This window comes from Botryllus schlosseri, chromosome 3 (assembly GCF_051294905.1).
Source record: "Botryllus schlosseri isolate E-star chromosome 3, Bs_hap1, whole genome shotgun sequence".
Lineage (NCBI taxonomy): Eukaryota > Metazoa > Chordata > Ascidiacea > Stolidobranchia > Styelidae > Botryllus > Botryllus schlosseri.
Genome location: NC_137238.1, coordinates 5,714,770 through 5,738,120, shown reverse-complemented (window position 1 = coordinate 5,738,120; position 23,351 = coordinate 5,714,770). Strand labels below are relative to the sequence as shown.

The 23,351-nt window shown below is 38.3% G+C and overlaps 1 protein-coding gene across 2 annotated transcripts; it reads left to right on the top strand.

Annotated features, from left to right (window-relative positions):
* The first annotated feature begins 8,307 nt into the window (after positions 1-8,307).
* LOC145435665 (uncharacterized) lies at positions 8,308-22,823 on the top strand. Of its 2 annotated transcripts, none has more exons than XM_080312955.1 (11): positions 8,308-8,587; positions 10,055-10,113; positions 10,382-10,466; positions 14,332-14,418; positions 14,647-14,718; positions 14,968-15,054; positions 17,665-17,751; positions 18,001-18,087; positions 19,752-19,853; positions 20,179-20,376; positions 22,620-22,823. In XM_080312955.1, exons 1-11 carry the CDS (start codon positions 8,503-8,505, stop codon positions 22,736-22,738), a joined length of 1,068 nt encoding a protein of 355 aa, XP_080169081.1. In that variant the 5' UTR covers positions 8,308-8,502; the 3' UTR covers positions 22,739-22,823. The 2 variants fall into 2 exon arrangements, with proteins under 2 accessions (XP_080169081.1, XP_080169082.1); XM_080312956.1 differs by having other exon boundaries at positions 8,321-8,587; positions 10,388-10,466; positions 22,620-22,822.
* The last annotated feature ends 528 nt before the right edge of the window (positions 22,824-23,351 follow it).

The following is a 23,351-nucleotide window of genomic DNA, read 5'->3' as shown; positions in this document are numbered from 1 at the left end:
TTGGGGAAGGGTACCCAATAATAAATATATTTGGCAATATTAATTCGCGCGCGGCGCGAATTTTTTCTTAATGTTGCATAAATTTCCAAAATATTACTCTATGTTTATTCATGAAATAATTTTGGGCCTACTTCGATCTCGGGCCCCCATTGGGGGTTTGGGGTGCGATAGTTACGGACCTGCATGAAAGTATTGACAACCTCTAACTATGATATCATAGTGCAGCGTATTGATGGATGCGGAAGCTACTAGACATCGATCGCCAAACCTCATATCAACACGATCATGATAAGGGACAAGAAGCAGCTCAAAGTCATAGTAAATTGACTGACGAACTCATTGTTCATATGTTATAGATATTGTTGCAATTACATGACTTTTTCAATGTTTCGCATTCATCGAGTAACTTATCAACACACATATAACTCTATATATTGTTTAAGGACAGCTAAATGGGGTACGGGTTAAGAAACACTGCTCTGATCCTTATTATTCAAGGAATCATATGCGTATAATGAACCTGTACAGTGTACATTCGTGTCCTTTTTGAAATTATTCGACTGTAGCAATTATAGCTGATCTTCCCGTTCCAACTTACGAAAATAGAGTCATCGATTATATCAGTGGGCTACAATGAAAAACTTCCGGTCTCAATTTTGTCAATATTACTTCTATTTATTTTGTCGTATGATGGCCTAGTGCATGGTCTTTGTTCTGAATAGGCTTACCGATAAAATTTTCTAAAGATATGGCCAATTCGGAAAAGCGGATGCTATCGTCGGATTCAGTGACTTACCTCACCTAGAAATTGTTGAAATATCTTTGCAACATGATAAAAACACTCCAATATTATCCGTTCGACTAGTTTAATCTTCCATGTGACCATCACACCGATGTGCTCCAATCTTGTGTCGTACGGTTTTTACGTTCCAAGCGTACTGATAGGCTTCAATAAGGTTCAAATAATTTCTAATGGTATTGAAATGAAGATCCATTGAACTCATACGATAGGACAATGTCCTAGTCGAATATTCGAGACGCGAAGGCAACATGCACCCCTTTTCGTGGATAAGGTGATCTGGAACAATGTGGTCTATCTTTTCAAGGACGAATCATCTCTTGAAAGTATCATGAATGACTTGAAAAAACGTGTGGAACACGAAAATGCTGAAGCAGCGCAGTCAGGTAAATACTAAAAGTCGAACTATTATTATCAATCTGGCCGATTATCGAGTTCAAACTATGGAACTTTTCCGATCATCGATATCGGCCTACGAAGGCTAGTATCGTGGGCGATATCTTAAATCAGGAAAATTTCAAAACAAAATTGAAATTCAATGCTCCGTGTTCTCAATCTCAAGAAATCGATGACGCAAAGGACGATACGTGACATCGGCACTTCTCATTCGTTTTTTTTTCGCAGTAGCCAATCAGTCAACGTCTGATCCAATGAACTGGTCGTGCTTACGATTCACACCACACAGTGACATCCCTGACATCACGCAGGGCAATAGGGATATTGATGACGGAATACACATATACCTCACAGAACCGTTAATAAATAGGCAAAAAAGATGACGCACTTGCACTGTGGAAGAGCAATAGTTCAAAATACAATATGATAGCCAAAGTAGAAAGGAAGTATTTAACCCCGTCAGCCTCATCTGCCCTCAGTGAAATTGCACAGATTTACACTTGCAGGATGACAAGTTCAGTTGGTGAGCATGCAGAGAAAATATGTGGTTCCCGCATTGTAATCTACCCCTACTTGACTGATTTGCAATTCTTTACCACGTTTTGCATTTTGAACAGCCTAAATTTCAACGATTTTTCACAATTCAGCAGGAATTCTATCTGATTTCAGTTTGCTTGTTTGTTCGGCCCGTTTAAGTGTTTCAATGATCGGTGTCGGTATCGGCCTGCAATAATCACTGTCCGTCGACATCTAGTTTCTGATCAACAACGCTAAAAAGCTCCCTAATACCCTGAAGCTGACCTTACTTGGTAACGGCAATTGCTATTGGTCATCATGTCACCCCAGTCTTTGAGCAACTAATACCTACGCAACGGAATCTAGGCTTAAGACGTCGATCAGAGAGCAGCTATAGAAGTGACTACACGTGCTTTATATTGCAAATGGGTAGAATTTCGGATCCATTGAGCCTCCTCTAAACATTAATGAATATCAATAATATTTCACAAAGGGTGTTTTTTATCCCAAAGGAACATTTTGGCAGGCTCAGAGCAACAACTTTCCAAAATTCGTTTTATAAGGACCACCCTAATAAGGGCTTCCGGAAAAGTCCGCAAATAGTCGAAAACGAGATTATGTTCGTATCTTAAAAAAGCTATTTTCGTTATTCCGAAGATCGCGGCAAAATCAGTAACCTTGTTTCATTCATGACTATTAGGGTTGTTCAAAAAAAATTTTTTTTCCAAATCTCACTCGGCTGATGACAAAATCGTCAGGTTGTCCAAGAAAACAATGCACATCAAATTTGACTCAATTCCAACCAGTAAAGGCTGTGCAATCTTGAATTGAAATTTTTAATTTAATAATAAAAATTAAAAAAAAAAATTCTCAAATTTTCCTGTCAACCCCATGGAATTGTTGAGCTGTCTTCAAAGACGATGCAAAACATATTTGAGTCAATTCCGACTAGTAGAAGCGGAACTATTTGAGTTTTTCGTTGATAATCCCCGGATCAAGGATAATCCGACAATTATCAACGAAAAACGTGAATAACTCCGCTTCTACAAGTCGGAATTGACTCAAATTTGTTTTGCATCGTCTTTTAAGACAGCTCAACAATTTCATGGGGTTGACAGAAAAATTTGAGAATTTTTTTTAATTATTATTAATAAATTAAAAATTTCAATTCAAGATTGCACGGCCTTGACTGGTTGGAATTGACTCAAATTTGGTGTGCATCGTTTTCTTGGACAACCTGACGATTTAGTCACTAGGCGAGTGAGATTTGGTAAAAAGGTTTTTTGAACAGCCCTAATGACTATACTTCACATTGATTTGATTTATTGGAGATTGATTTAATGTATCGATATCCTAAGGACTCACAGTTGCCCCATGACGGAAATTGACATTCCAGAGTTATCGACGGTCTACAGTAGCGATTCCAGCTCAATTCATTCAACGGAATTGACGACCTCGACATCCGATGGTAAGTCTAATCATGATTTGTAGGCCTCATACGATAGAGATGGGGATTCGCGTCCTTGTTCGATATGCGAGCAATTCAGAAGTTCGCTTTCTAAGATCGAATTCACTAGGTGATCAATATGATAACATTTGCTGCATCATGGTGTCGTAAACTAAACGAAACGAAACGAAAATTAGCTTGCGACGTCAGAAATGACTTCCAAGCCAGAAACCACCTAACAACTTTCGTCGCGGGCTGGTTTCAAACCTTCAGATCACTCGCGGACCGGTCCAAAATGTTATCTCGAAATCGATGTCCTCGTTTTTCATTGAATACATTATAATCAAACCTATATTAGCATATTGCATTGTATTAAGAACCATAGAGGTTTATTTCTAGCAACAGCTTTATTTGCTAACAGCCGAATTGGCTAAAGATATACGGTGACTGGCTATTTGAGTACCGTTATATACTATTAAATCAAGATTCGGGATTCTCTGGAGGCCGGGGACCTTTTGAGTCAGAAATGATACAGCAGTGCGACCGCATATATTTGATTTGTACTTCTAAGGACATATTATATTCCCTATGTATCCTGCATATACCGGTTTCGCATTGGCGTTTTCGCGTCTATGGTTATCTAGTTTTCAGTCCATTTGTCAATAACAATTTTAACTCAATGGGTGCACGTTTATGCCTTCTCAGAATTGGGTGTCAATGTCATCGACTTGTTCCTAATAGCGCTGTAGAGGGTTGTAATGTGGCCTATGAACAATGAACAAACTTGATAAACTGTCTTGAGGATTTATTCGAAGTATTTTTTACTAAAAATCTAAGCATTTGTTAGAAATATGCTGAGTAGATTCAAAAATGCTTATAGTATTCAGCAAGTGTCTAACAAATGCTTAGATTTTTAGAAAAAATTCTTTCTTCAAATAATCCCTCATTTTTTAATCTACTGAGAATTGTCTCGCTGGCGGGATGAAATCGTCTGGCGGGCTGGCCTGATAAATTGTAAAAATGCGTAAAACCCATTTTCGACAGGATTGTTGTTTTCCATAGTCAATACCAGCGCTGGATTACTCAGTAAATTACAGAACATTATGTATAGCCACGACATCACCAAAGAGTTACGTAAATCAGAACGATGTTAGCGGATTCGATGGATCTTAATTCCGTTAATAGACTTGGTGGCTGAAGAATAAATATTGCTCTACATCTGTATTATGCAGATTTGAAAGGTACAATGTGGTCATGTTCATCCGAGAGATATGAACCTTCTCGGAAGTGACAATTTCATTATATAAATTACTAACATTGCCATTAAAATTCCCAATGCTTGGTTATACTACCGCCGAAAGACTTGATGATTGAGTAGCAAAGTAAATGATATCAGTTTAAAATGTTTTCCGTGTCGGGAGTTATTTGGAGGAACTGATTATACCGTGCGAATTTACTAACTGTCCCTTAGGCCAGCACACAGCAAAATAGCATACTAGGATGAGCACTCCTGACCCACGTGGTCGCAAACTGTAATAAAGCAGTACCCATTCCCATGATTTTCAAATCATCTATGAGTAATTTCCTCTCTTGCATTTCAGTATGTAAATCAACGCATTTCAATTTCCCAAGTACGCAACACACTGATTACGTTCAATACAGTGGTAACGTTCCGGAATTGCAGAATTTCACGGTATGCGTCTGGTTGCGACCAGAAGAAATGGACAATTCAGAAATACGAGCCGTTGTCAGCTACTGTACACGAGAATCAAATGATTGCGAAACTCTTCAAATAGATCTCCGTCAGTACCAAATACATGTTCTCATCACAGAAGAAACAACATCTTCAATGTATTCGTCCACTCCACTCAGAATTCGACAATGGACCTATGTATGCATTGTTATGTCAGGAGAAGCATTGCAGTACTTCATCAACGGCTCGTTAAGCTCTACAGGGACGAGGCAGATCACCAAACCTATTGCAGGCGATGGAACATTGATTTTAGGGAATTTGCAAGAACCTAAAATAAGTGGATCTGCTATTATTGGCGATCATGTATTCGTCGGCGAAATGAAAGATTTTCAACTTTGGAACAAAGCACTTAATGAACAAGAAACTGATGATTTATTTAAATCAGGCGGGTGCAGTTACGAGAGCGATTCTATTATTAATTTTATTGCGCGAAATTCGTTGATCAAAGGAAGTGTGTCAGCTCTTTGGAATATCACATGTCCCACATCGATCAAATGAATCGCAGCACATGTTGAATTTACGGTAAAAACGTTAAGTCCTATTTATGACAACTTAGGACTTTTATTTATATATGTAATACGGCCTGAAGTTGTGTTGAGTAATTTTGTTCTGCTGTTAACGGGAGAAGAAGGGACTCAAAATGGTATGTGATCAGCATTTGTTTCAGCTACGAAGCCTAACTTTCTATAGCTTACGAAATGTTTGTGAAAGCCCAGTTATATTATAATTGGCGTAGCGGATCTCCATGAATCTCGACTTCTATTATGTCAGGGGTAGGGAACCTTCATCAAAAGAGCCATACGAGGATATCCGTTAACTGTTGCGTTACAATGAAAGAGTCGTGACGTCATGGGGCACGAAATCGAAGACAATACACGAGATTCGTCGCGTGTAACATATTTTCTGTGTATACAATAAAGTCATGCAATACCACCTCACCTCAAGCCCGTTGTCCTATGTTTGTGCATGCGGCGCAATGAAAAGCGACGGTTGAGCATGGGACAATTTTGCTAAGCTACCAATGCTAACGATTCAAAAGGGTTTCTGACACATTTGGATCGCAGCCTTCATTACCCAACCAATTGTAACAAATCATGTGTAACTTTAATAACATTAATAATAATCAATATTTATAATATGAAAAATTATCCACCCGGCAAGGAAAAACTAGGAAAGGATTGAACGTATATATGTGTGTATGGTACGTATAGATTTGGAGGCCTTTTGCACCATGTCTGTTCATTGATAAAACTATGTCCCTACTGCAAAACCAGGCACCATCAATAAGTTATTTAACAATGAACATGCACACAGTTTTCAATTGCCAGTTAAATGGGAATGGAATTCAGCAAAATGCACATTGAGGTAAATGCAGTCAGGGCCGCGCCTGGCGGCTACATGATGTAATAAAATGCATGAGCATTGACCACAGCAAAATACTTAATAATCGCGGCTTAAAATCTGCGCCAGCTAGCACCGATTCCAAACATCCTGATTACTACTTTGGCGTGCAGCTATTATCTACTTCCTAATCGCTGGATATCATCTATTTCCTAATTGTTGGATTGCTCAATCCACAGATTGGTCGTCAATCCAGATTTATTCACTAGACTTCTTGGCCTTTTCATTTACCTTCCGTGGACCCCTTTGATAGAATTCTACTTCACACACGTGTTTTGTCGCTTTATACAAATTCCTGCAAATTCTTATTAACATTTTTCTTAAAATCTTTCATAAATATCCATATTTTCAAATGCCCTATTTTATCATTTTTTTTCATTTTTAGCGGTTTTGGCATTTGGCTCCCGAAATGTGGAAAAATAGCGCGGGCTGAAGAATAGGAAAGCCTAGAATTACCCACATCACATAATCGTTGCCAATTCATACACACAAAATTAGAAAATGGGCCGGTCCTATCTATATAATATTATCATGGATAGGATAAGTCATGGATATATATATTATATAACGTAATGTACTTTGATTGCATCTAGGGCAGGGGATCACCAACACGCGGCCCGCGATCTGATTTTAGTTTTAAAATATTGTTGTTGTTCAAAAAGCTATTGCCTTGTGCCGAACATCATTGAACCTCACAGGCTGAAACGGCTTCGGCGATGGCAACAGCATTCCATCGAGAAAGAATCATCTGATATGAATACGCTTATGGCCTTGAAGTGCAATGGCCCAGATACTGCCAAGACCGAAAAACTTTTAAAGCGACTTTGGGCTTCTTCACAAGATTGCATTGCGAGATAGTCTTGCAGCTAGAGCCCTGTCTTGCTAGCCTCGATGACGATTCCTTAATCACGGAAAAGCGTTGTCAGATATCGTATAGGTGGCACACAATTAGGAATAAAATTGATGATCATGTTACTTTTTGTTGTATTTGTATTTCTTTAGTATAATATTATTCCCTTTGCGGTAACTACTAACTATGCCCGTCGCCCAGGTTGAAAAGCACAACGATATTCTAACGTTAAGTTTTAATAACGCGATTGTTGAACGGTGTGGCATATTTAATCTCGATTTTGCATTCTTGCGGCCCGCGGCCTCCGCGAAACTTGAAAAGTTACCCGCGTGCCGTTTTGAGTTGGCGACCCCTGATATGGAATTAGGTCTGTGGGTGAAAACTACGAACTTGAGCCGGATTATTGTTGAAAATTGTATTATTGAAAACGTTCATAAATTTACGCTGATGGGTGTTCGTAAATAGTCACGTGACGATGCCAGTTGCGGGTCGCCCATCGTGCACTTCTGAGCTATTGCAACCACCCGTGTCTACTAAAATCGACTTCGTAAATCAACGTTGTTGTTTGTGGCATTCATGCCTGATGCATTTCAACTACTATGTTCATTTACACCAGGCCGATATATTATTGATCTTGATTCCGGAACAGCCGACTTGTAGCAAGGCCCACTTCTAGGATGTTTCAAAACCTCGCTTACGCAGATCAAATTACTAGGGAAGTCTATATAAACTTCCAATATACTTGAGACGGGATTCAGAAGTTGACATCGGCCGGTCTCCAACCACTAAACTATTGGTGTTGTAGATCGTAGCATCGTACTGCTATACGCTATCTCACTACTTGTGAAGTAGATAAATAATGATTTACATATTGAACGACTAAAATATTCTTACTCATTTCACTAGCTCCTAAGGTTAACCATTGTGCGCAGAATAAATAGATTATTCTGGGATTTACCAACACGGAAGAGGAAGAAATTAACTTTCACATCATAATGCGGCATTTTATAAGCTTGACGAGTTTGTAATGCCAGCATGCTATTTACAACTACCGGTGTAGGGGTACTTTAATATGGCGTACAGAATGAACAGATTCTTCTGGGTTTACCAATACGGAAGAGGAACAAATTAACGTTAACATTATAATGCGGCATTTCATAATGTCAATGAGGCTTGTTTGCAATACACAGCATGCTACTTCCAACTACTGGTGTAAGGGGATACGTCAGTCAGCAAACCCTTCGCTGTGTTGACTCAACGATCAACTTCCTTGATTCCCAGTATTTCGCCGAAAATGAGTTGTAACGAAACAGTAGTGTTGAGCGTACGAGATCATCAGGATGGCCCTGTACCCGCTGCTCTTCGCAACAGTAACAGCGACAGTGATAGTGAATGCCCGTATCATGACTATATCCGGCTCATCTAGTAAGTAGAGCACTGTAAGTATTTCTGTTTTCGTGTCTTTATAATGTTATTCGGAGTCGCCTCGCCACAAAAAGTGGCGCTACAGCATTTACTTGAAGTTGAACTGTGTTCTTTTTACATCATATCGCCTTGATTAAGATTGGAGATGGTGCCAACATGAGGTTGCAGAATGTATTATCTGCAGATATTATCATAAATTAACAGTTAATGAACTCGAAGTTCCACTCACGAACAATCAATTCGCATAATAGACATTGCGTAAATGACATCCTCTGTATACATTACATACACGGCTAGTGGTTGGAGGTGTTCGCAGAAATCATCGCTAATTCATGAGCACAAATAACATTAATTAATTGCTATCTACTCATCAATCAAAAGGTAGGTAAAGTAGCGATCATTAAGACGAGTCAAAACGACTGGAAGTACGCCTATTGAAATGAAAGGTTATCGGTACCGCATTTCAAGAATCCAACATCCCTCATAGCGTCTAACGTAGAGTTGATCCCATAGTTGCAACTAATTAGAGCAATTCTTGAAACGATATTTTCATATATAGAGTATGGGTTTCATTGCCAGGTTAGTATATATGACATTTACACTTGTAGAAATGATGTAATTGTAATCAAGAACTATTTGAAAATAATTTACAATCTGAAAATGTGAATGTAAGCCGTTCGGTTGCGAAAACCGTCGTAGTAGTATTGGGTTGGCTTTTCTAATATATAACCATTTGAATAGAGACGCAGAAGTATTTCGCTGATGATCTATAAGTCTATCCATATGGGTGCCTTTCCTGAAATCGACCATGTGTGATCCATAACCCAAATTATGACACGATAAGTTATATAAGACAAATTATCCGACAGGGTTATCAAACTCGAATATCTTCGAGGAAAAATTATCTAGCATTTTATGACGTCGCAGACCGCAGCATAATGGGATGTTTAATGTATTTCCAAGTCGGCGAGAAAATCTTATTTGACACGAACTTACAGAATGACATTCCACACTCATGGTGTAAATGCGATTTACTATGCAGCAATTGAGGCCCGGCACGAAAAAAACACATTTGTAAATATTTAAATAAAATTGTTGCCGTACTTGCTTTCGAGGCTGGCCGCATAAAATGTCCTCGACCCGCTTGTTTAGGTATCCTGGTCCAAGCGGTATGGATAGAAAAGTCGACTAGCGTGACACGTAGCGAACCAAGTCAGCGAAGCAGTGAACGAATCTGGGTTGCTCCAGATGTTATTTAGGGCTTGTTTTGTGGAAGATGTACGTGTTCCCTGTTCAGAGATCGGCCTGCATATAATTGCATATTGTAGTCGAATCAATGTGCAGTTACTTATCGTGTTATCCAAATTATATACTACAACCTATCACTTCGTTCGAGATTTGACTCGAGCGCGAATGTTGAAAATGTTATTCATATTATTAGAGACGCTATACTTCTTGTACGTTCAGACGGATACTGCAGTCGGAGCTACGTCAATGGCCGTTGGATTACGCTTGGAAAATGCGAGGTGTGTATGGGGGACATGAAGGGATTTGTTAGGAATTCATAGGCATGAAGGAAAACATTACAGATACAAGTATAGCGTTCCTTAAATTAGGGCACTCACGCTTACTCAGTTCAAGTTTACGTATCACACCTCTTTCGATTCGCTGCGTTCCCGACAAACATTGACTATTTTAATCTTAACAGAATGTATTGCCGTTCTAAAATAGTGTCACCGGTAATAGGCGGAAGTAATGACGTTCCCTTGGTATTTATAATTATTGATTTCAAAGTTACAGTCCGGTAGATCTCTTGAAAGCGTTGTGACAAGCTTGCAGAAACTTGTGGAGCGAAAAAGTGGTGAAGCTAAGATATCAGGTAATGTTACACAGAATCACCTACTCTACTGGGTATATTTTCCTACAAAAAACAATTATGCATTATACCTCAGAGAACGGACAACGTTTCACTGCCGCATCAACAATTATTAGCCCATAACCGACGAGTAATGAGGATAGCCATTATGACCACATGGCCAAGGACCACATGTAAAATCGATATATGCGTACCTCACAGTGTCCGAAATATACCATATGATTGCAGACAGCAGACCTCACTATATTCCTTCGCTTACACGCGTGTCGTCTTTTAATTACGGGGCGCCGAACGGTCTATCTTTGCCAAGCATGTTTACCTCAATTTGAATGGCAGGCCAGACTCGTATGTTTTTTATGAAAAACGTAGGCTACATATCTGGTCAAATGTTGGCAAAAGTCGCAGTCAAGTCAATATATTTGATTTTCGCTAGAAAGCTGCATTATGAAGCCTATACACCAGTGGTTCCCAACCTTTTTGTCTTTTTGTTTCAAGGATTGATATATTAGAAATTTGGTCATTGACTTGCTTCTTTTGTCCATTATTATCTTCTTTATCTCTTTTGTGAGCACGCGTACTTCAATCCAACTCAGATGTCTTCGGGGTTAGGTGATTTAATTCGGCCTCATTTTACTCATTCGCATATCGAAGTTTGCTAATTAATTTATCATGAACCAATTTCAGAAATACGGACTTTCATTATATTGCAAAGTAATGCTGCCCTTGTTTTGCTTCATTTATTGATGTTATGTAGGGTTACCATAGTTTGGAATCGGGAAATTTTCAAACTTAGAATACCGGAGGAAAATCCTGAAAAATGGTAAATTTTTTTCACTTCGTGGTCAACTTTCCGGCTCAACTCCATAATTACAGTTTTTCTTGCACACTTTACGGTCGTCACTTTCGTTCGAACCACGAATTTCCAATTTGGCGTCATTTATGTCCATTTTCACTCGAATCTATCCACTATCTTAGCTCTAAAAGCTGTAAAGGAGGACGAATTGCCAAAAAGGAGGACATGTAGGCGTCATCGGAGAACATTTTCAAAAACCTGAAAAAGGAGGACAAATCCTCATAAAAGAGGACGTATGGTAACCCTAATGTTATGGCCTTGTGGTTGAATTGATATGCGCTCAGAAATACATATACAATACACATACCGCATAGGTGATCGGGAAACTATTACAATCGCGAATATGCGCGGAATCCCATTCAAAAGTATTGACGGGTAACAATAAGTGAACTGCGTGTTGAATACACACAATGCAAATTAAGCCCCTTTGTGTAAACATTGTTGTGAGCATGATGGAAGGTGACAGGAAGTGGATGCAGAGTAAAGCTTTTTTTCTAATGGGCTCATATCTCATACATGCAAAATAAAGGTATGCAAACTCAGTTTCGTTACTTTCCATTCAGTGAACAAATCAGCATCAAGGGACGAGATTATTCGTGTTTCGAGATTCCATTTTAACGTTGTATATCGCACAACGGATATAAGTACCAGGTGTCCCACTCCACTGTCGCAATTTGTGTCTCTTGTATATATAGCAGGGCTGTGGAGTCGGTAAATTTTACCACCGACTCCGGCTCCGACTCCGACTCCACACATTTTCAATATACCGACTCCGACTCCGACTCCTGAGTCTTTAAACGTACCGACTCCGACTCCGACTCCGACTCCTGGGTCTTTAAACGTACCGACTCCGACTCCGACTCCCGACTCCGACTCCAGCATTATTACCGATTTACTTCGAAAATTATATGCCACATTGTCGGTTGAATGACTATCATACAACCATTAAACATATGCAAACATATGATTAACGGTGGCATGCTAAATTGTTTCATTGTGGAACAGCTCGAATTATCCACTATGCAATTAACATGAAAGAAAGATTTGCTAAATATCCTTCCTTTTTCAAGTTTTTATAACATGGACTCTCTAATATCCTGAAATATATGAATCATTCAAATATGGCAGATATCCAATCCTGTATAATAAAAATGTAGATAAAAAATCCAAGTGTAGCTCTTGTGTATGAGTCAGCAACTAATAAAGAGATTGAACTTACTAATTTTGTCATTGCACACTATCCTGATTACAAGCACACACACTCTTACTACTAATATACATTGGTCATGAATGGAATTTAGTTAAGTAGTCAAAGACCACAGCCTATGTCTAGTCTACATGTACTTAATCAAGTATTCAAGGATTGGGACTTGCAGTCTTTCTTAATCATTTGTTCGACCCAAACAGCTAAGCTACACTACAAATATTTTAATTTTGTCGAGTGGGAAGCATCGTTTGGTCATATTTACATCAATTTTACAATTTTACAAAACCAGCCGATGCATTTGCTCTGTCACAGTATCATGGTATAATTCCAAAAATTGCATAAATTTTGACCGCATCGCGAAAACGCATCTTGCGATTTTCTTTCCCTCTGCAACTGAGTTGTAATTTGCAAGTAATGTCTAATTTTATCTATATCAGGGGTGGGCAACTTTTTCGGCGAAAGCGACACCTGAGATTTACGAACAATTACGCGGGCAACTGGAATGTTGATAACCTTATTTTAGTCGTCGATAGGAGCGAACCTAATTAGGGAACATTGCAAACAAGACTTATATTAATACGCTCTAAAATTGCTAACAATATGTCATGCAACTGTGCAGTGCGCAATCAGGCCCTGGTCGCGCGAAGCGCGAAATTTTTTTGCAAGATAACGACTGAATAAGGCTATATCAATAAATATGTCGCTAACATACATTGGGGGTCGCATCTGTATACCACTGGGCTCATTTGGCAAGGACAGGATTATTCGACATTTAGACATAGCAAAATCGACGGTATCAGTGAACAATGAACAATGAACATGCCTCTATCATTTTGTGCAAATGTCTTGTCAACGATCTCGCTGCGAGTGCACAAGCGAAGCCGCATGTTGGACGACACGTTATCTCCTAATTGCGAATATAGTTAGACTCAACTCTGTGAATAATATGTATTTAAAATTTTCAGAAGTGGGCTCAGATACTGAATGCAAGAAATCTAGTGACAATGAATCATGCGAAGTACCGAGAAAAATTTCAAGTCAAATAAATCTGCTATGAAATATTCTACTTTATGGTCATATACAAAGATCTGGGATAAATGTGGCTGGCCCCTGGATACGTCAATGCGTCAGAACTGTTGTTTTAGTCATCATCAAATTTCGCGGTCATGCTAATCAAATTTTGGTTGGCCTTGCAATTGTACCTGATGTCAAATATAATTTCGAGAATTACCTCGCAGGCCAAACATAACCTTCTCCTGTGCCAAATTTGGCCTGCGTGCCACGGGCTGGCCGCACCTGATCTGTATGGTTAATTGGTTATTAATACAGTGATTGGTGGTACATAAAAATTCTATGGAAAATTCTTTGATAGCAAATGTTTTCATGATAGAGAAGTTGGAGTCGGAGTCGGAGTCGAAGTCAGGGTCATTCTCACAAACTCCGACTCCGACTCCAGTCAGTATTTTCCCACCGACTCCGACTCCGACTCCGACTCCAGCTATTATAGTTTTCACGACTCCGACTCCGACTCCGACTCCATCAAGCGAAAATTACCCCGACTCCGACTCCACCGACTCCGACTCCGACTCCACAGCCCTGATATATAGGCCCACTTTTACACCATTTTCGTATCATCTCGAACCTATTGTTTATTGTATTTTCAATATCCATGCAATTGAGCTTGCATAGTTTGCAAATATCACGTCGAAGGAAATTAATAAATCAATATGTATGTAACAAATTGGTAAATGCCGATATATCCCAAACTTTTTATCAACAGTAACGTATATTCAAGATTAACATTTCAGATTTATCGACAGAATCATATAGTGATTCCACCACAATTGATTCGATTGACGTTACCACATCTACCAGTGCTGGGGAACCGGATGCTGGTAAGTAGAACACGTAGAATACATTGCATAGTAAAATTGAATATTGTGGCCAACGCAAAATTGGCAATATCTCGCGAGTTTAGTATACTGAACTCGCGAGATTAATGATCAGCAAAGTATTTATTCATTATACAGATTATAAACATATATATTAAATTTAATGCATGATTTACAAGATAGGAATTCTCTTAGTCTTGATACGAATAAAACAACCAAATTGATTTTCAGAGATATCGACGGTAACGCCTAGCGATTCCACCACGTCTGATTCGATAGAAGCTACCACATTCACCACTGCTGGTGAGCTTGATATTCGTAAAGAGCTTGCGTAGACGTTTCTTTCGTTTTCTAAGTTCATCGTAAAAATAAAACCATAATTCATAGTAACCTATTGCTAGAACTGACCATTGCCAACATGCAACCCTACACGCTTACAACCTTGACCACTATGATCCCTGTTCAAATTGATATATATCTTGGACAATTCTAAAATCGAGCTGTAGGCAAAACTTTCATTTTAGCAACTATTACCATTAAATTGATATACAGGTTCTTCCACGGTACTCCATGGGGATACCCTCTCAACCGACTCGGTACAAGTTACGACATTGACAGCTACAGCGGAACCAGATACTGGTAAGTCGATATTGCAGGACTTTACACCAGAGTTGGATCAATTGTAATTTGTAATTGAATGTAATTAATTACATTTTTCAATGTAATTGTAATGTAATTGTAATTGAAGCATTTTTATTTTGTGTAATTGTAATTGTAATTGTAATTTGACAAAAATTTTGATCAATTACAATTTCAATTACATTAAATTGCTATTGAAACCTGATAAGCACAACATAAAATAATTGACTTATAATGCATTCTCTTTAAATGTCGACAAGGAATTTGGTGGATTCATTCGCGGAAGCCCTTGACTGTGCCCTTGCGGGCGAATTTTTTTTAATTTTCACCGCTATGCTGGCCTCGGCTGCCATTGTATACAATTTTTAGATTACTAACCAACGGATGGATTCGCAACACGTGACTCATGATTGAATACGCCGAGAAGCGAACTGCTGAGCCGGCTAAAAGCAGCAGAATTGATAGTCCCATAGCTGGCGATCCAAGCGTCGAAATTTGATATGTATGGTCCTAATCGAAAGCTAGTGTCGCACTGATTCCGCAATAAAAGTATATTTCCAGGCAATGGTGCCATCCCAAAATAGTCGTGAAAGTCTGGGAATCGGCATTGTTCTGAACAATCGCTGGGCGTAATTGGTATTGTTGTGGTCATGCTGCTGCAGCGCTCTCACTTTTCAGAACAGTCGGCCTTAAACGGCTATTTTGGAGCAGTTACATTGCCCTGACGAGATTTTATTTTGTATTTTCGGAATTAGTACATCAATAGCTTACGATTAAGACCAGATGCATCAAATTTGGACGCATGGATCGCCAGCTCTAGGACTACAAAGTTTGCTGCTTTTAGCCGGCTCTGCAGTACGTTTGTCGGTGCATTCATCCGTGACTCACATCTTGCGCATCTATCCGTGGGTTGGCAATCTACAATACGATTTCAGATCACGATGCTGCATCGTTACTTCGTCAGGCTAACTAACCAGACCACTGGATATTATATAACGTCTTATCTGACAGAGCACGGTTTTGTTTTTACTCCTCATCCTAATTCCTACGTCCCTCGATAAAAATAATATTATTTCTTTAATTATATACTATACGCAAATCCAACACGTGCATATATTATAATACTTTTTCAACGACATACTGCACCCTATCCTTAATCCTAACCCATAGGAAATTAGGTAAATAACATTTTACTTTTCCAATTACGTGAGCCATAATTACCGAGCATACAAAACACGCTTATATTACGTCACAATGACATCTTACATATCATACTATGTACGCACATAAACGCATTTATTACTACACAATCTGAACTAGACTTGAATTGTTGTTAAATACGACGCTACGGTTGTCAAGGAGCACGGTTGAATTTATGATTATTCAATTACATGTTCAACAGCAGCAATTGTAATTTGATATTTTTAGCATGGAGTAATTGTAATTGTAATGTAATTGTAACATGCATGAAAGTAATTGTAATTGTAATTGTAATTGAACTGAAATAATGTAATTGATCCAACTCTGCTTTACACACGCATCAAAATTCACTATAGAAGTCAAGACATAATTGACACTACGCCTAAGACGCATTCAACAAAGCACAAGGAGTTTTATATCACTGACTTAATTCTACCTCGTGGACTCCATCATTAGGGTTATATCTCAGGATCGCGTAAACTTGGAGCTCACGCTCGTGTTCTGTGTGTGAAACTCAAACATGTAATGCAGTGGTTCTCAAACTTTTATAGACACGTCCCCCTTCACGAAAGTGAAAAATTTCGCGCCCAACTTATCGTCATATCACAAAATGCAACCAGAATGCTAGCAATCCCGACTGGTAATTTCATGGTATGGAAGCTATTGATAGGTTATGAGATAATTCTAAAATACGAAATCCGGACTATAGACGGAGTAATAACAAATGGACGTAAATCGCGAGAAGCGGGAGAAAAGCTTTCTGTTGACCGCAGCTTCGCACCCCCCCCCCCTTCAGAGGAATGCGAGTCGAGTCAATATGTGTATTGTCCAAGTTATATGAGTCGAGACTAGGTATATCAAGACAGGCAATTCATTATAATTTCGAATAATATTGAAGTTATCACACTGTTTGGCACGCCAGTTCGTAATATTTTGACATACATATATATATTTTAACATGCTTCATACAAACGGCTCCTGATCCATGTAATAAATTATATTAATACTGTCACATTCATTACATAGATTATAGTTAAGTATAATCAACTCAATGAATCATATTCTAACATGGTATATACTCATAGCGTTGATATGAATATAAAAACTAAACTGGCATGCGTGATATCAACTAAATCGAATTCAATAGGCGTAATCACAGTCACCACAGTTGATGAAGATGATCTTCGTAAATATATTACGTACACATTTCCTTCCGCTACAAAAATCACCATACAAGTAAATGCATACTTCGTACAATTTTCAGAACTTACTATGTGTCTAACAAGCCTTACAGTGCCTAACCGTATCTACCATGGTCCCTGTCCATATAGTTCTATATCGTTAATCATTCTGACATTAGGTGCAGAAATAGTTTGGTACTAGCAATCATAGCAATTTAATAATGTTCAGCGCCATCAAAAGGAATCGACAGTGATGCCTCCACAATCGATTCGGTACAAGTTATGACATTGACAAATGCTGCCAAATCTTATATTGGTAAGTAGACCTCAAAGTATTTAGTCCTTGCGACAGTATATACGCCGTAGAATTAGACGCGAAATGGATATTATCGTGAAAATTTACTATATCAAACGCGGAGAACTCATAATTATTACAATTGACCTCAATTATGTGGGCAAATATACGAAGTGGAATGGGTAATTTTGGCATGATGTGTGCGACGCTGATATCCACATATGAAAAATTGTATCAATTCAAGTTCATTAATATTTTACTACCACCAAGGGCCGTTGACGTTATCATACACTGAATCCAGTACAGCTGAGTTTATGAACGTTACGTCTTCGGTCACTGCTGCTCAACATATCATTGGTGAGTATAGGCCTACAGCATAATTTAACATTTGTCTATAGTAGAATTTCCTAAAATTGCTATTTATTTTCTATTTGCCATTACAAATGCGTGTTATGTCCAAGTAAACACCATGCTTCCGAATTACAGTGCCTCTTAGTGATTCTACCAAGTACAGAGATTCGGAATAGGCCTCCTTATTCAAAGTTGCGTATATCATATTATTCAATCATTGGTACACGCATGTAGTAATTCATCTCGTCTCCAGTATCCTGTACAAATATGTCGTTCCAATTCACATGTTTTAAAATATTCATGAGCTCAGATTCGAACTCTCCTGATTTTATCGGCAGTCGTGTCTAATGTCTGGTACTTACTTATTTCATCATATGATATCCGAAATACAGAAAATATGAACTAAACTATAATAAACTATAGGCGTTCAAAACTGCTGCTATCGCTGAAGCTTGTTATACCAAACACGCAAAACTATAGTGTCCAATACAATATTAAACCTTGCGTGCTGTGCAATATATATATATTACCAAATAATTTAGTCATAATTTTGACATGCTATGTAACAACAAAGTTTGATATCAAGAATGATTACAATTAACGTGACTATCAACTTAACGCATTTAATAGAAGCTACAGTGTCAACAGCTACCAGCCATAACAACGATTGTAAGTATTCTATAAAATGATATCTCTCCGGATCAATCTTCAGTCTTCACACTGGACTGGAAACATGGCCATCTAGCACAGTGCTTCCCAGCTTTTTCCCCTTCCGTATTTTCGAATTTAAAAAAGAGGAAATTAATCGAGAAGTTTATTCATCTAACTCTAATCCCTGGAGAATTTACAAAAAAAGTACATTTTCCGAGGTAGTAGGTGCTCAGAAAACCGTTTTCTGCGTCAACTTTACGTCGAGTTAACCTTTTTTCACGTCATATGCAGAACAAGCCGTCTTCATGTACATTTTTTGACCGTGTTCATTACTAATATCTAAAATTTTCTAGGATGTTTGCCCCCTATCACTCCCCAGTCATCTATATCGGTATTTGCGCCCACTTGTTTCCCAAAATCGGCCGCTGGGGGGGCGATATCGACCACGCTTAAACCACTAATATAGCATAATCGCGCAAATCGTGCCAAAAAGTTGCAAACTTAGTAGTTAGGTCATTAAACGATTGTTGGAGAAGATATAGGATAAATTTTGATATTTGGTAATGTTTAACAACATATTCTAGTGACTGCAGCAAAGTCAGATTAATATCCTAAAAGTCCTAAAAGGTTGTTGACAGGTAGCCGCGCTACTGCGAAGGCTCCAACTCAGAAGTGATTAACTTGGGGTAGAATGTAACATACCATAGCATTAGTCAAAACAAGCGATTTAAGTTTACCCAATCAGGACAGAGACTGCTTCCTCAATAAATATCGAATCCACACGCAGGTCATCACTCCACCACATATAAGAATAACGAATAATATTGGATATTTCAATCGTATAATAAAATTGATTTTCCATGGAAGTATATAGAAATAAGGATAAGCTTATAAAAATATTAAATATTGCTGGCTTCTGCGAATCCATGGATCATGACAACACCGCGTAACATATAGGGGCGGGAAACTGGAAAGCAAATACCTTCGAGATAGGAGGCTTAATGCTGGCATTATTTTAGATTCTACGATGAAAACATTCTCAACGGTTTCACACTCTCCACGCAATCAGTCATCAATTGAACAAGGCTGCGGAGTTGATTCAGACGCTAAGCCTGCAGCATGTGAGTAATGCATGTATAGTACCACGTTGTATACTTCTCGTTCATATGAGCGTCGGACTTGTTTTGTGGGTACAATTAAACATCATCGATTTTATAGTGTTTTGGTTGGACTTCGCACAGCGCCAGTATATGTATGCGTTAGTTCAAAACATTTCGATCCAGTCTGAGACAGATTTAGGCATTAGTTACATTTCAACTGCAATAGCTTATCTCTTCGGGCTACTGGGCAATAACTCACGATGCTCAGCATATGATTTCAGCGAACAAGACACCTTATTTGTATGCTTGAAGAAATTTCAATGTCGAAATTCCTTATCATTTGCAGCGATACTTCATGTAAACATTGGCGGGACTGCTACGTATGGCAGTTCCAAGTCTCAATGCGGTAATCAAGGCAAAAGACTTTGTTCAGCCATAGAAGTATGTAACTTAGGCACGCCTGTATATGGAGTGCTAGAAGGTGACCATTGGATAGCTATTCAAGATCACAACAACGAGTGGATACAGATAGGAAACGCATCAGGTAACAGTATGAATCATCGTGAAACTTATGTTTATCATTCAGTGCAATTTGATATGAAGTCACCCTTTCCAACTGGCTATTTCTTCAAAGGCCGTTTTATGCAAATCTATATTAGCCTATGCATCTGCAGTAAGTTGCCTGGGGCCCGTAAACACAATTCGCCGCGCTCCAAATATTACATTTGTATATTTGATCTCGACCAAGTATTTGCACGTAAAAATTGCTAGTTTCTCACTTAAAGTTATGCAAAACCTAGAATGGACTGAATGGTGGTATGATAAACCGTCATTAAACGCTGCGCCACTCCGATCACAATACATAAAAATTATATCGTAACAGCGTTTTTTTGTCAGTGTTATAATTAGGGCCATTTAAAGTCATTAAAGTCATATTTTTTTCTATGCATCAGTAAGTCGTGAAAACAATTTTAACGCAAAAACGGCATCCATATGGGGTATATTAAAAAAGTTATAAAGTCATATAAAGTCATATTCTCCTGGTTAGGTCATATTTGAGTTATAAAGTCATATTGTTGTATACTTTAAATAAAAAGTGCCAATTGAAGCAATTACGCACTAATAAAGTAAGGCAATTTCTGATTGAACGAAGACAAACTGTAAGGTTAGCCTACATAACATTACAGTCGCAGACCTACGAGGTCACAGATTGCATTATGAGGTCACACATTGCATTGTGTTGCTACACAATCTGTTTTACTTCTGTGCACTGAAGTGGGACGTCATTTGAAGTTCAGAGACTTCCACAAGTGAAAGAAATAGTCAACGCATGGGAAGCTGAAGGAGTTATTGTAAAGAGCGTCAAAGATTCAGTGAACGATCCAAAGTTGACGAGTTAACAGAAATATGCCTCCACTAAAACAATATTTCAAACTTGATACTGAAAATGTAACGTACACTATCAAGGAGGCTCATGCTGATCTAAATGCCCTCGAATTCGGAAAAGACCCGCTTGAGCTCAAAAATTACATTAAGAAGCGATTGGACAAAAACGATGTGAAACAAATTATGGAGCTACAAAGACAAGACATTTCACCAGCGCTGTATGCAAAACTGCAAAAGTGTCAACCAACATCAGCGTCTGTGGAGCGCTCATTTTCCTTACTAAAGTCATTTTTACGTCCAAATCGTAACTTTAAAGACTCCAACATTCCACACTACATGAAACTACTACAAAAGTGGTTTAAAATAAAAATGGATGCGTATTACTGTTATGTTGTTCATGTTTTACTCGTCAGTTCCATGAGTGACGTTGGTTACATGTAAAAATACACGATTTTTGCATAAAGTCATATAAAGTCATATTTTCCCAAAAATAAAGTCATATAATTGATTTTTTAAGGTCATATAAAAATGGCCCTAGTTATAATATAGTAGTCATGAAACAATGGAATGTCACGTATGATTTGAAATAATATCATACAAATGCGATAGTAATAAATACCAAATTTTCTAATATAAACAGTACACAGACCACTTAAAACCCATCATTGGAGCTTCACTCAGTATTAGGGAAACGCTGGACAACGTCAAGTTGACATTCAGATATAACGATGTAATTAACTGTCAAGTCAAGCAATTATCGTATGGGCTGCTGCGTTTATTTCGTAGAAAAAAGGGAGGCAGAGCGAGAGAGTGAGAGAAGAGAGAGAGAGAGAGAGAGGGCTAGTGAGAACATAGATAGTCTACGGTGAATAGACATACTTGAATACTAAGTGTCGGAGTTAAATTCGGGGGCATCAGCAGAACCTGATTGATGCCAATAATTTATCAATTATTACAAAATGAAGAGAATGAAGAGAACAAAATAACATCAAACAAATGAAATGTATCAACTACATTTAATTGTCCTCGAATGTATCATCACTTGTATGGATCAGCAAGTTAAATGATAGAAAAACGTCATTACATAACACTTAGAGCAAGGTTGCAAACCTTAATAATAAACCAAATTCGCATGGCCCCCTGAACAAGGCTCATCGCCACCTAGATGCCATGACCCAAAGGTTGGGAACCCCTCACCTAGAGTATACATTTTAGTGCATGTTGATCTAACGAGAAAATACTCTGTCAAAAAGAATATCGCTCGTTATCGTGCAACTGTCATTCCACCTAAGTTCTAAGAAGTCTCAGCGCCGCAAGACCGAAGGAAAATATTCCAGATATTGTTGGAATGATTATTTGATTTTAAATGAGTATATGCTAACCATTTTATTATTTGTGCAGGGAAAACATGCATCGTTTACGGACCTAAGTACGGCCTTCCATGTTGGGGTGAGCGGTCAGACGGAAGTGTAAAAAGCTGGCTGGGACATGTGTATTGTTGTTCTGTTACTGCGCAGTAAAATAGCGATTGCATCACCATAAAGTGTACGCATGTATTTTAATAATTAAATTTTCCAGATGAGTATATCATCAAAGTTCATTAGTCAATTACTAGTTCCCTGAGTAAACGAAGTAATATTTAGGATGTCGTTAAATTTTTCTTACTTTGTGTTAAAACGTATGGAAAAATCGCATCTCGAATGTCTAAACTTCGGAAATAATATCATGCATGAATATTCGAGAATTGTACGTTTCACTTTTCTGTTGCCTACAAATATTTGTACTAGTATGGCAACCATTCCTTCTTCGTATGCGGTAAAGGAAAGATGCGTAGCTTTTGAATGTTCCAATTCCATTTTTTATATTTTTACAAATTTTTCAATTATCGTAGGATATTATAAACTTTCCACGAGATGCTTATAATGCAAGTCTCCATATTATTCTATTTCGTTAGACTGTTACTGACGGATGTGGTAGCTATAAAAGGAACATCGTGACCTACTGCGAACGATAATCTGGTACATGATATCTTGTACATGATACACTGCCCAAATAAATGTATGGAAATTGACCTTATTTACACCTCAAACGTCTGAAGGAAAGAGCGGAGCCTCGAAATCTTTCGGCTCGGTG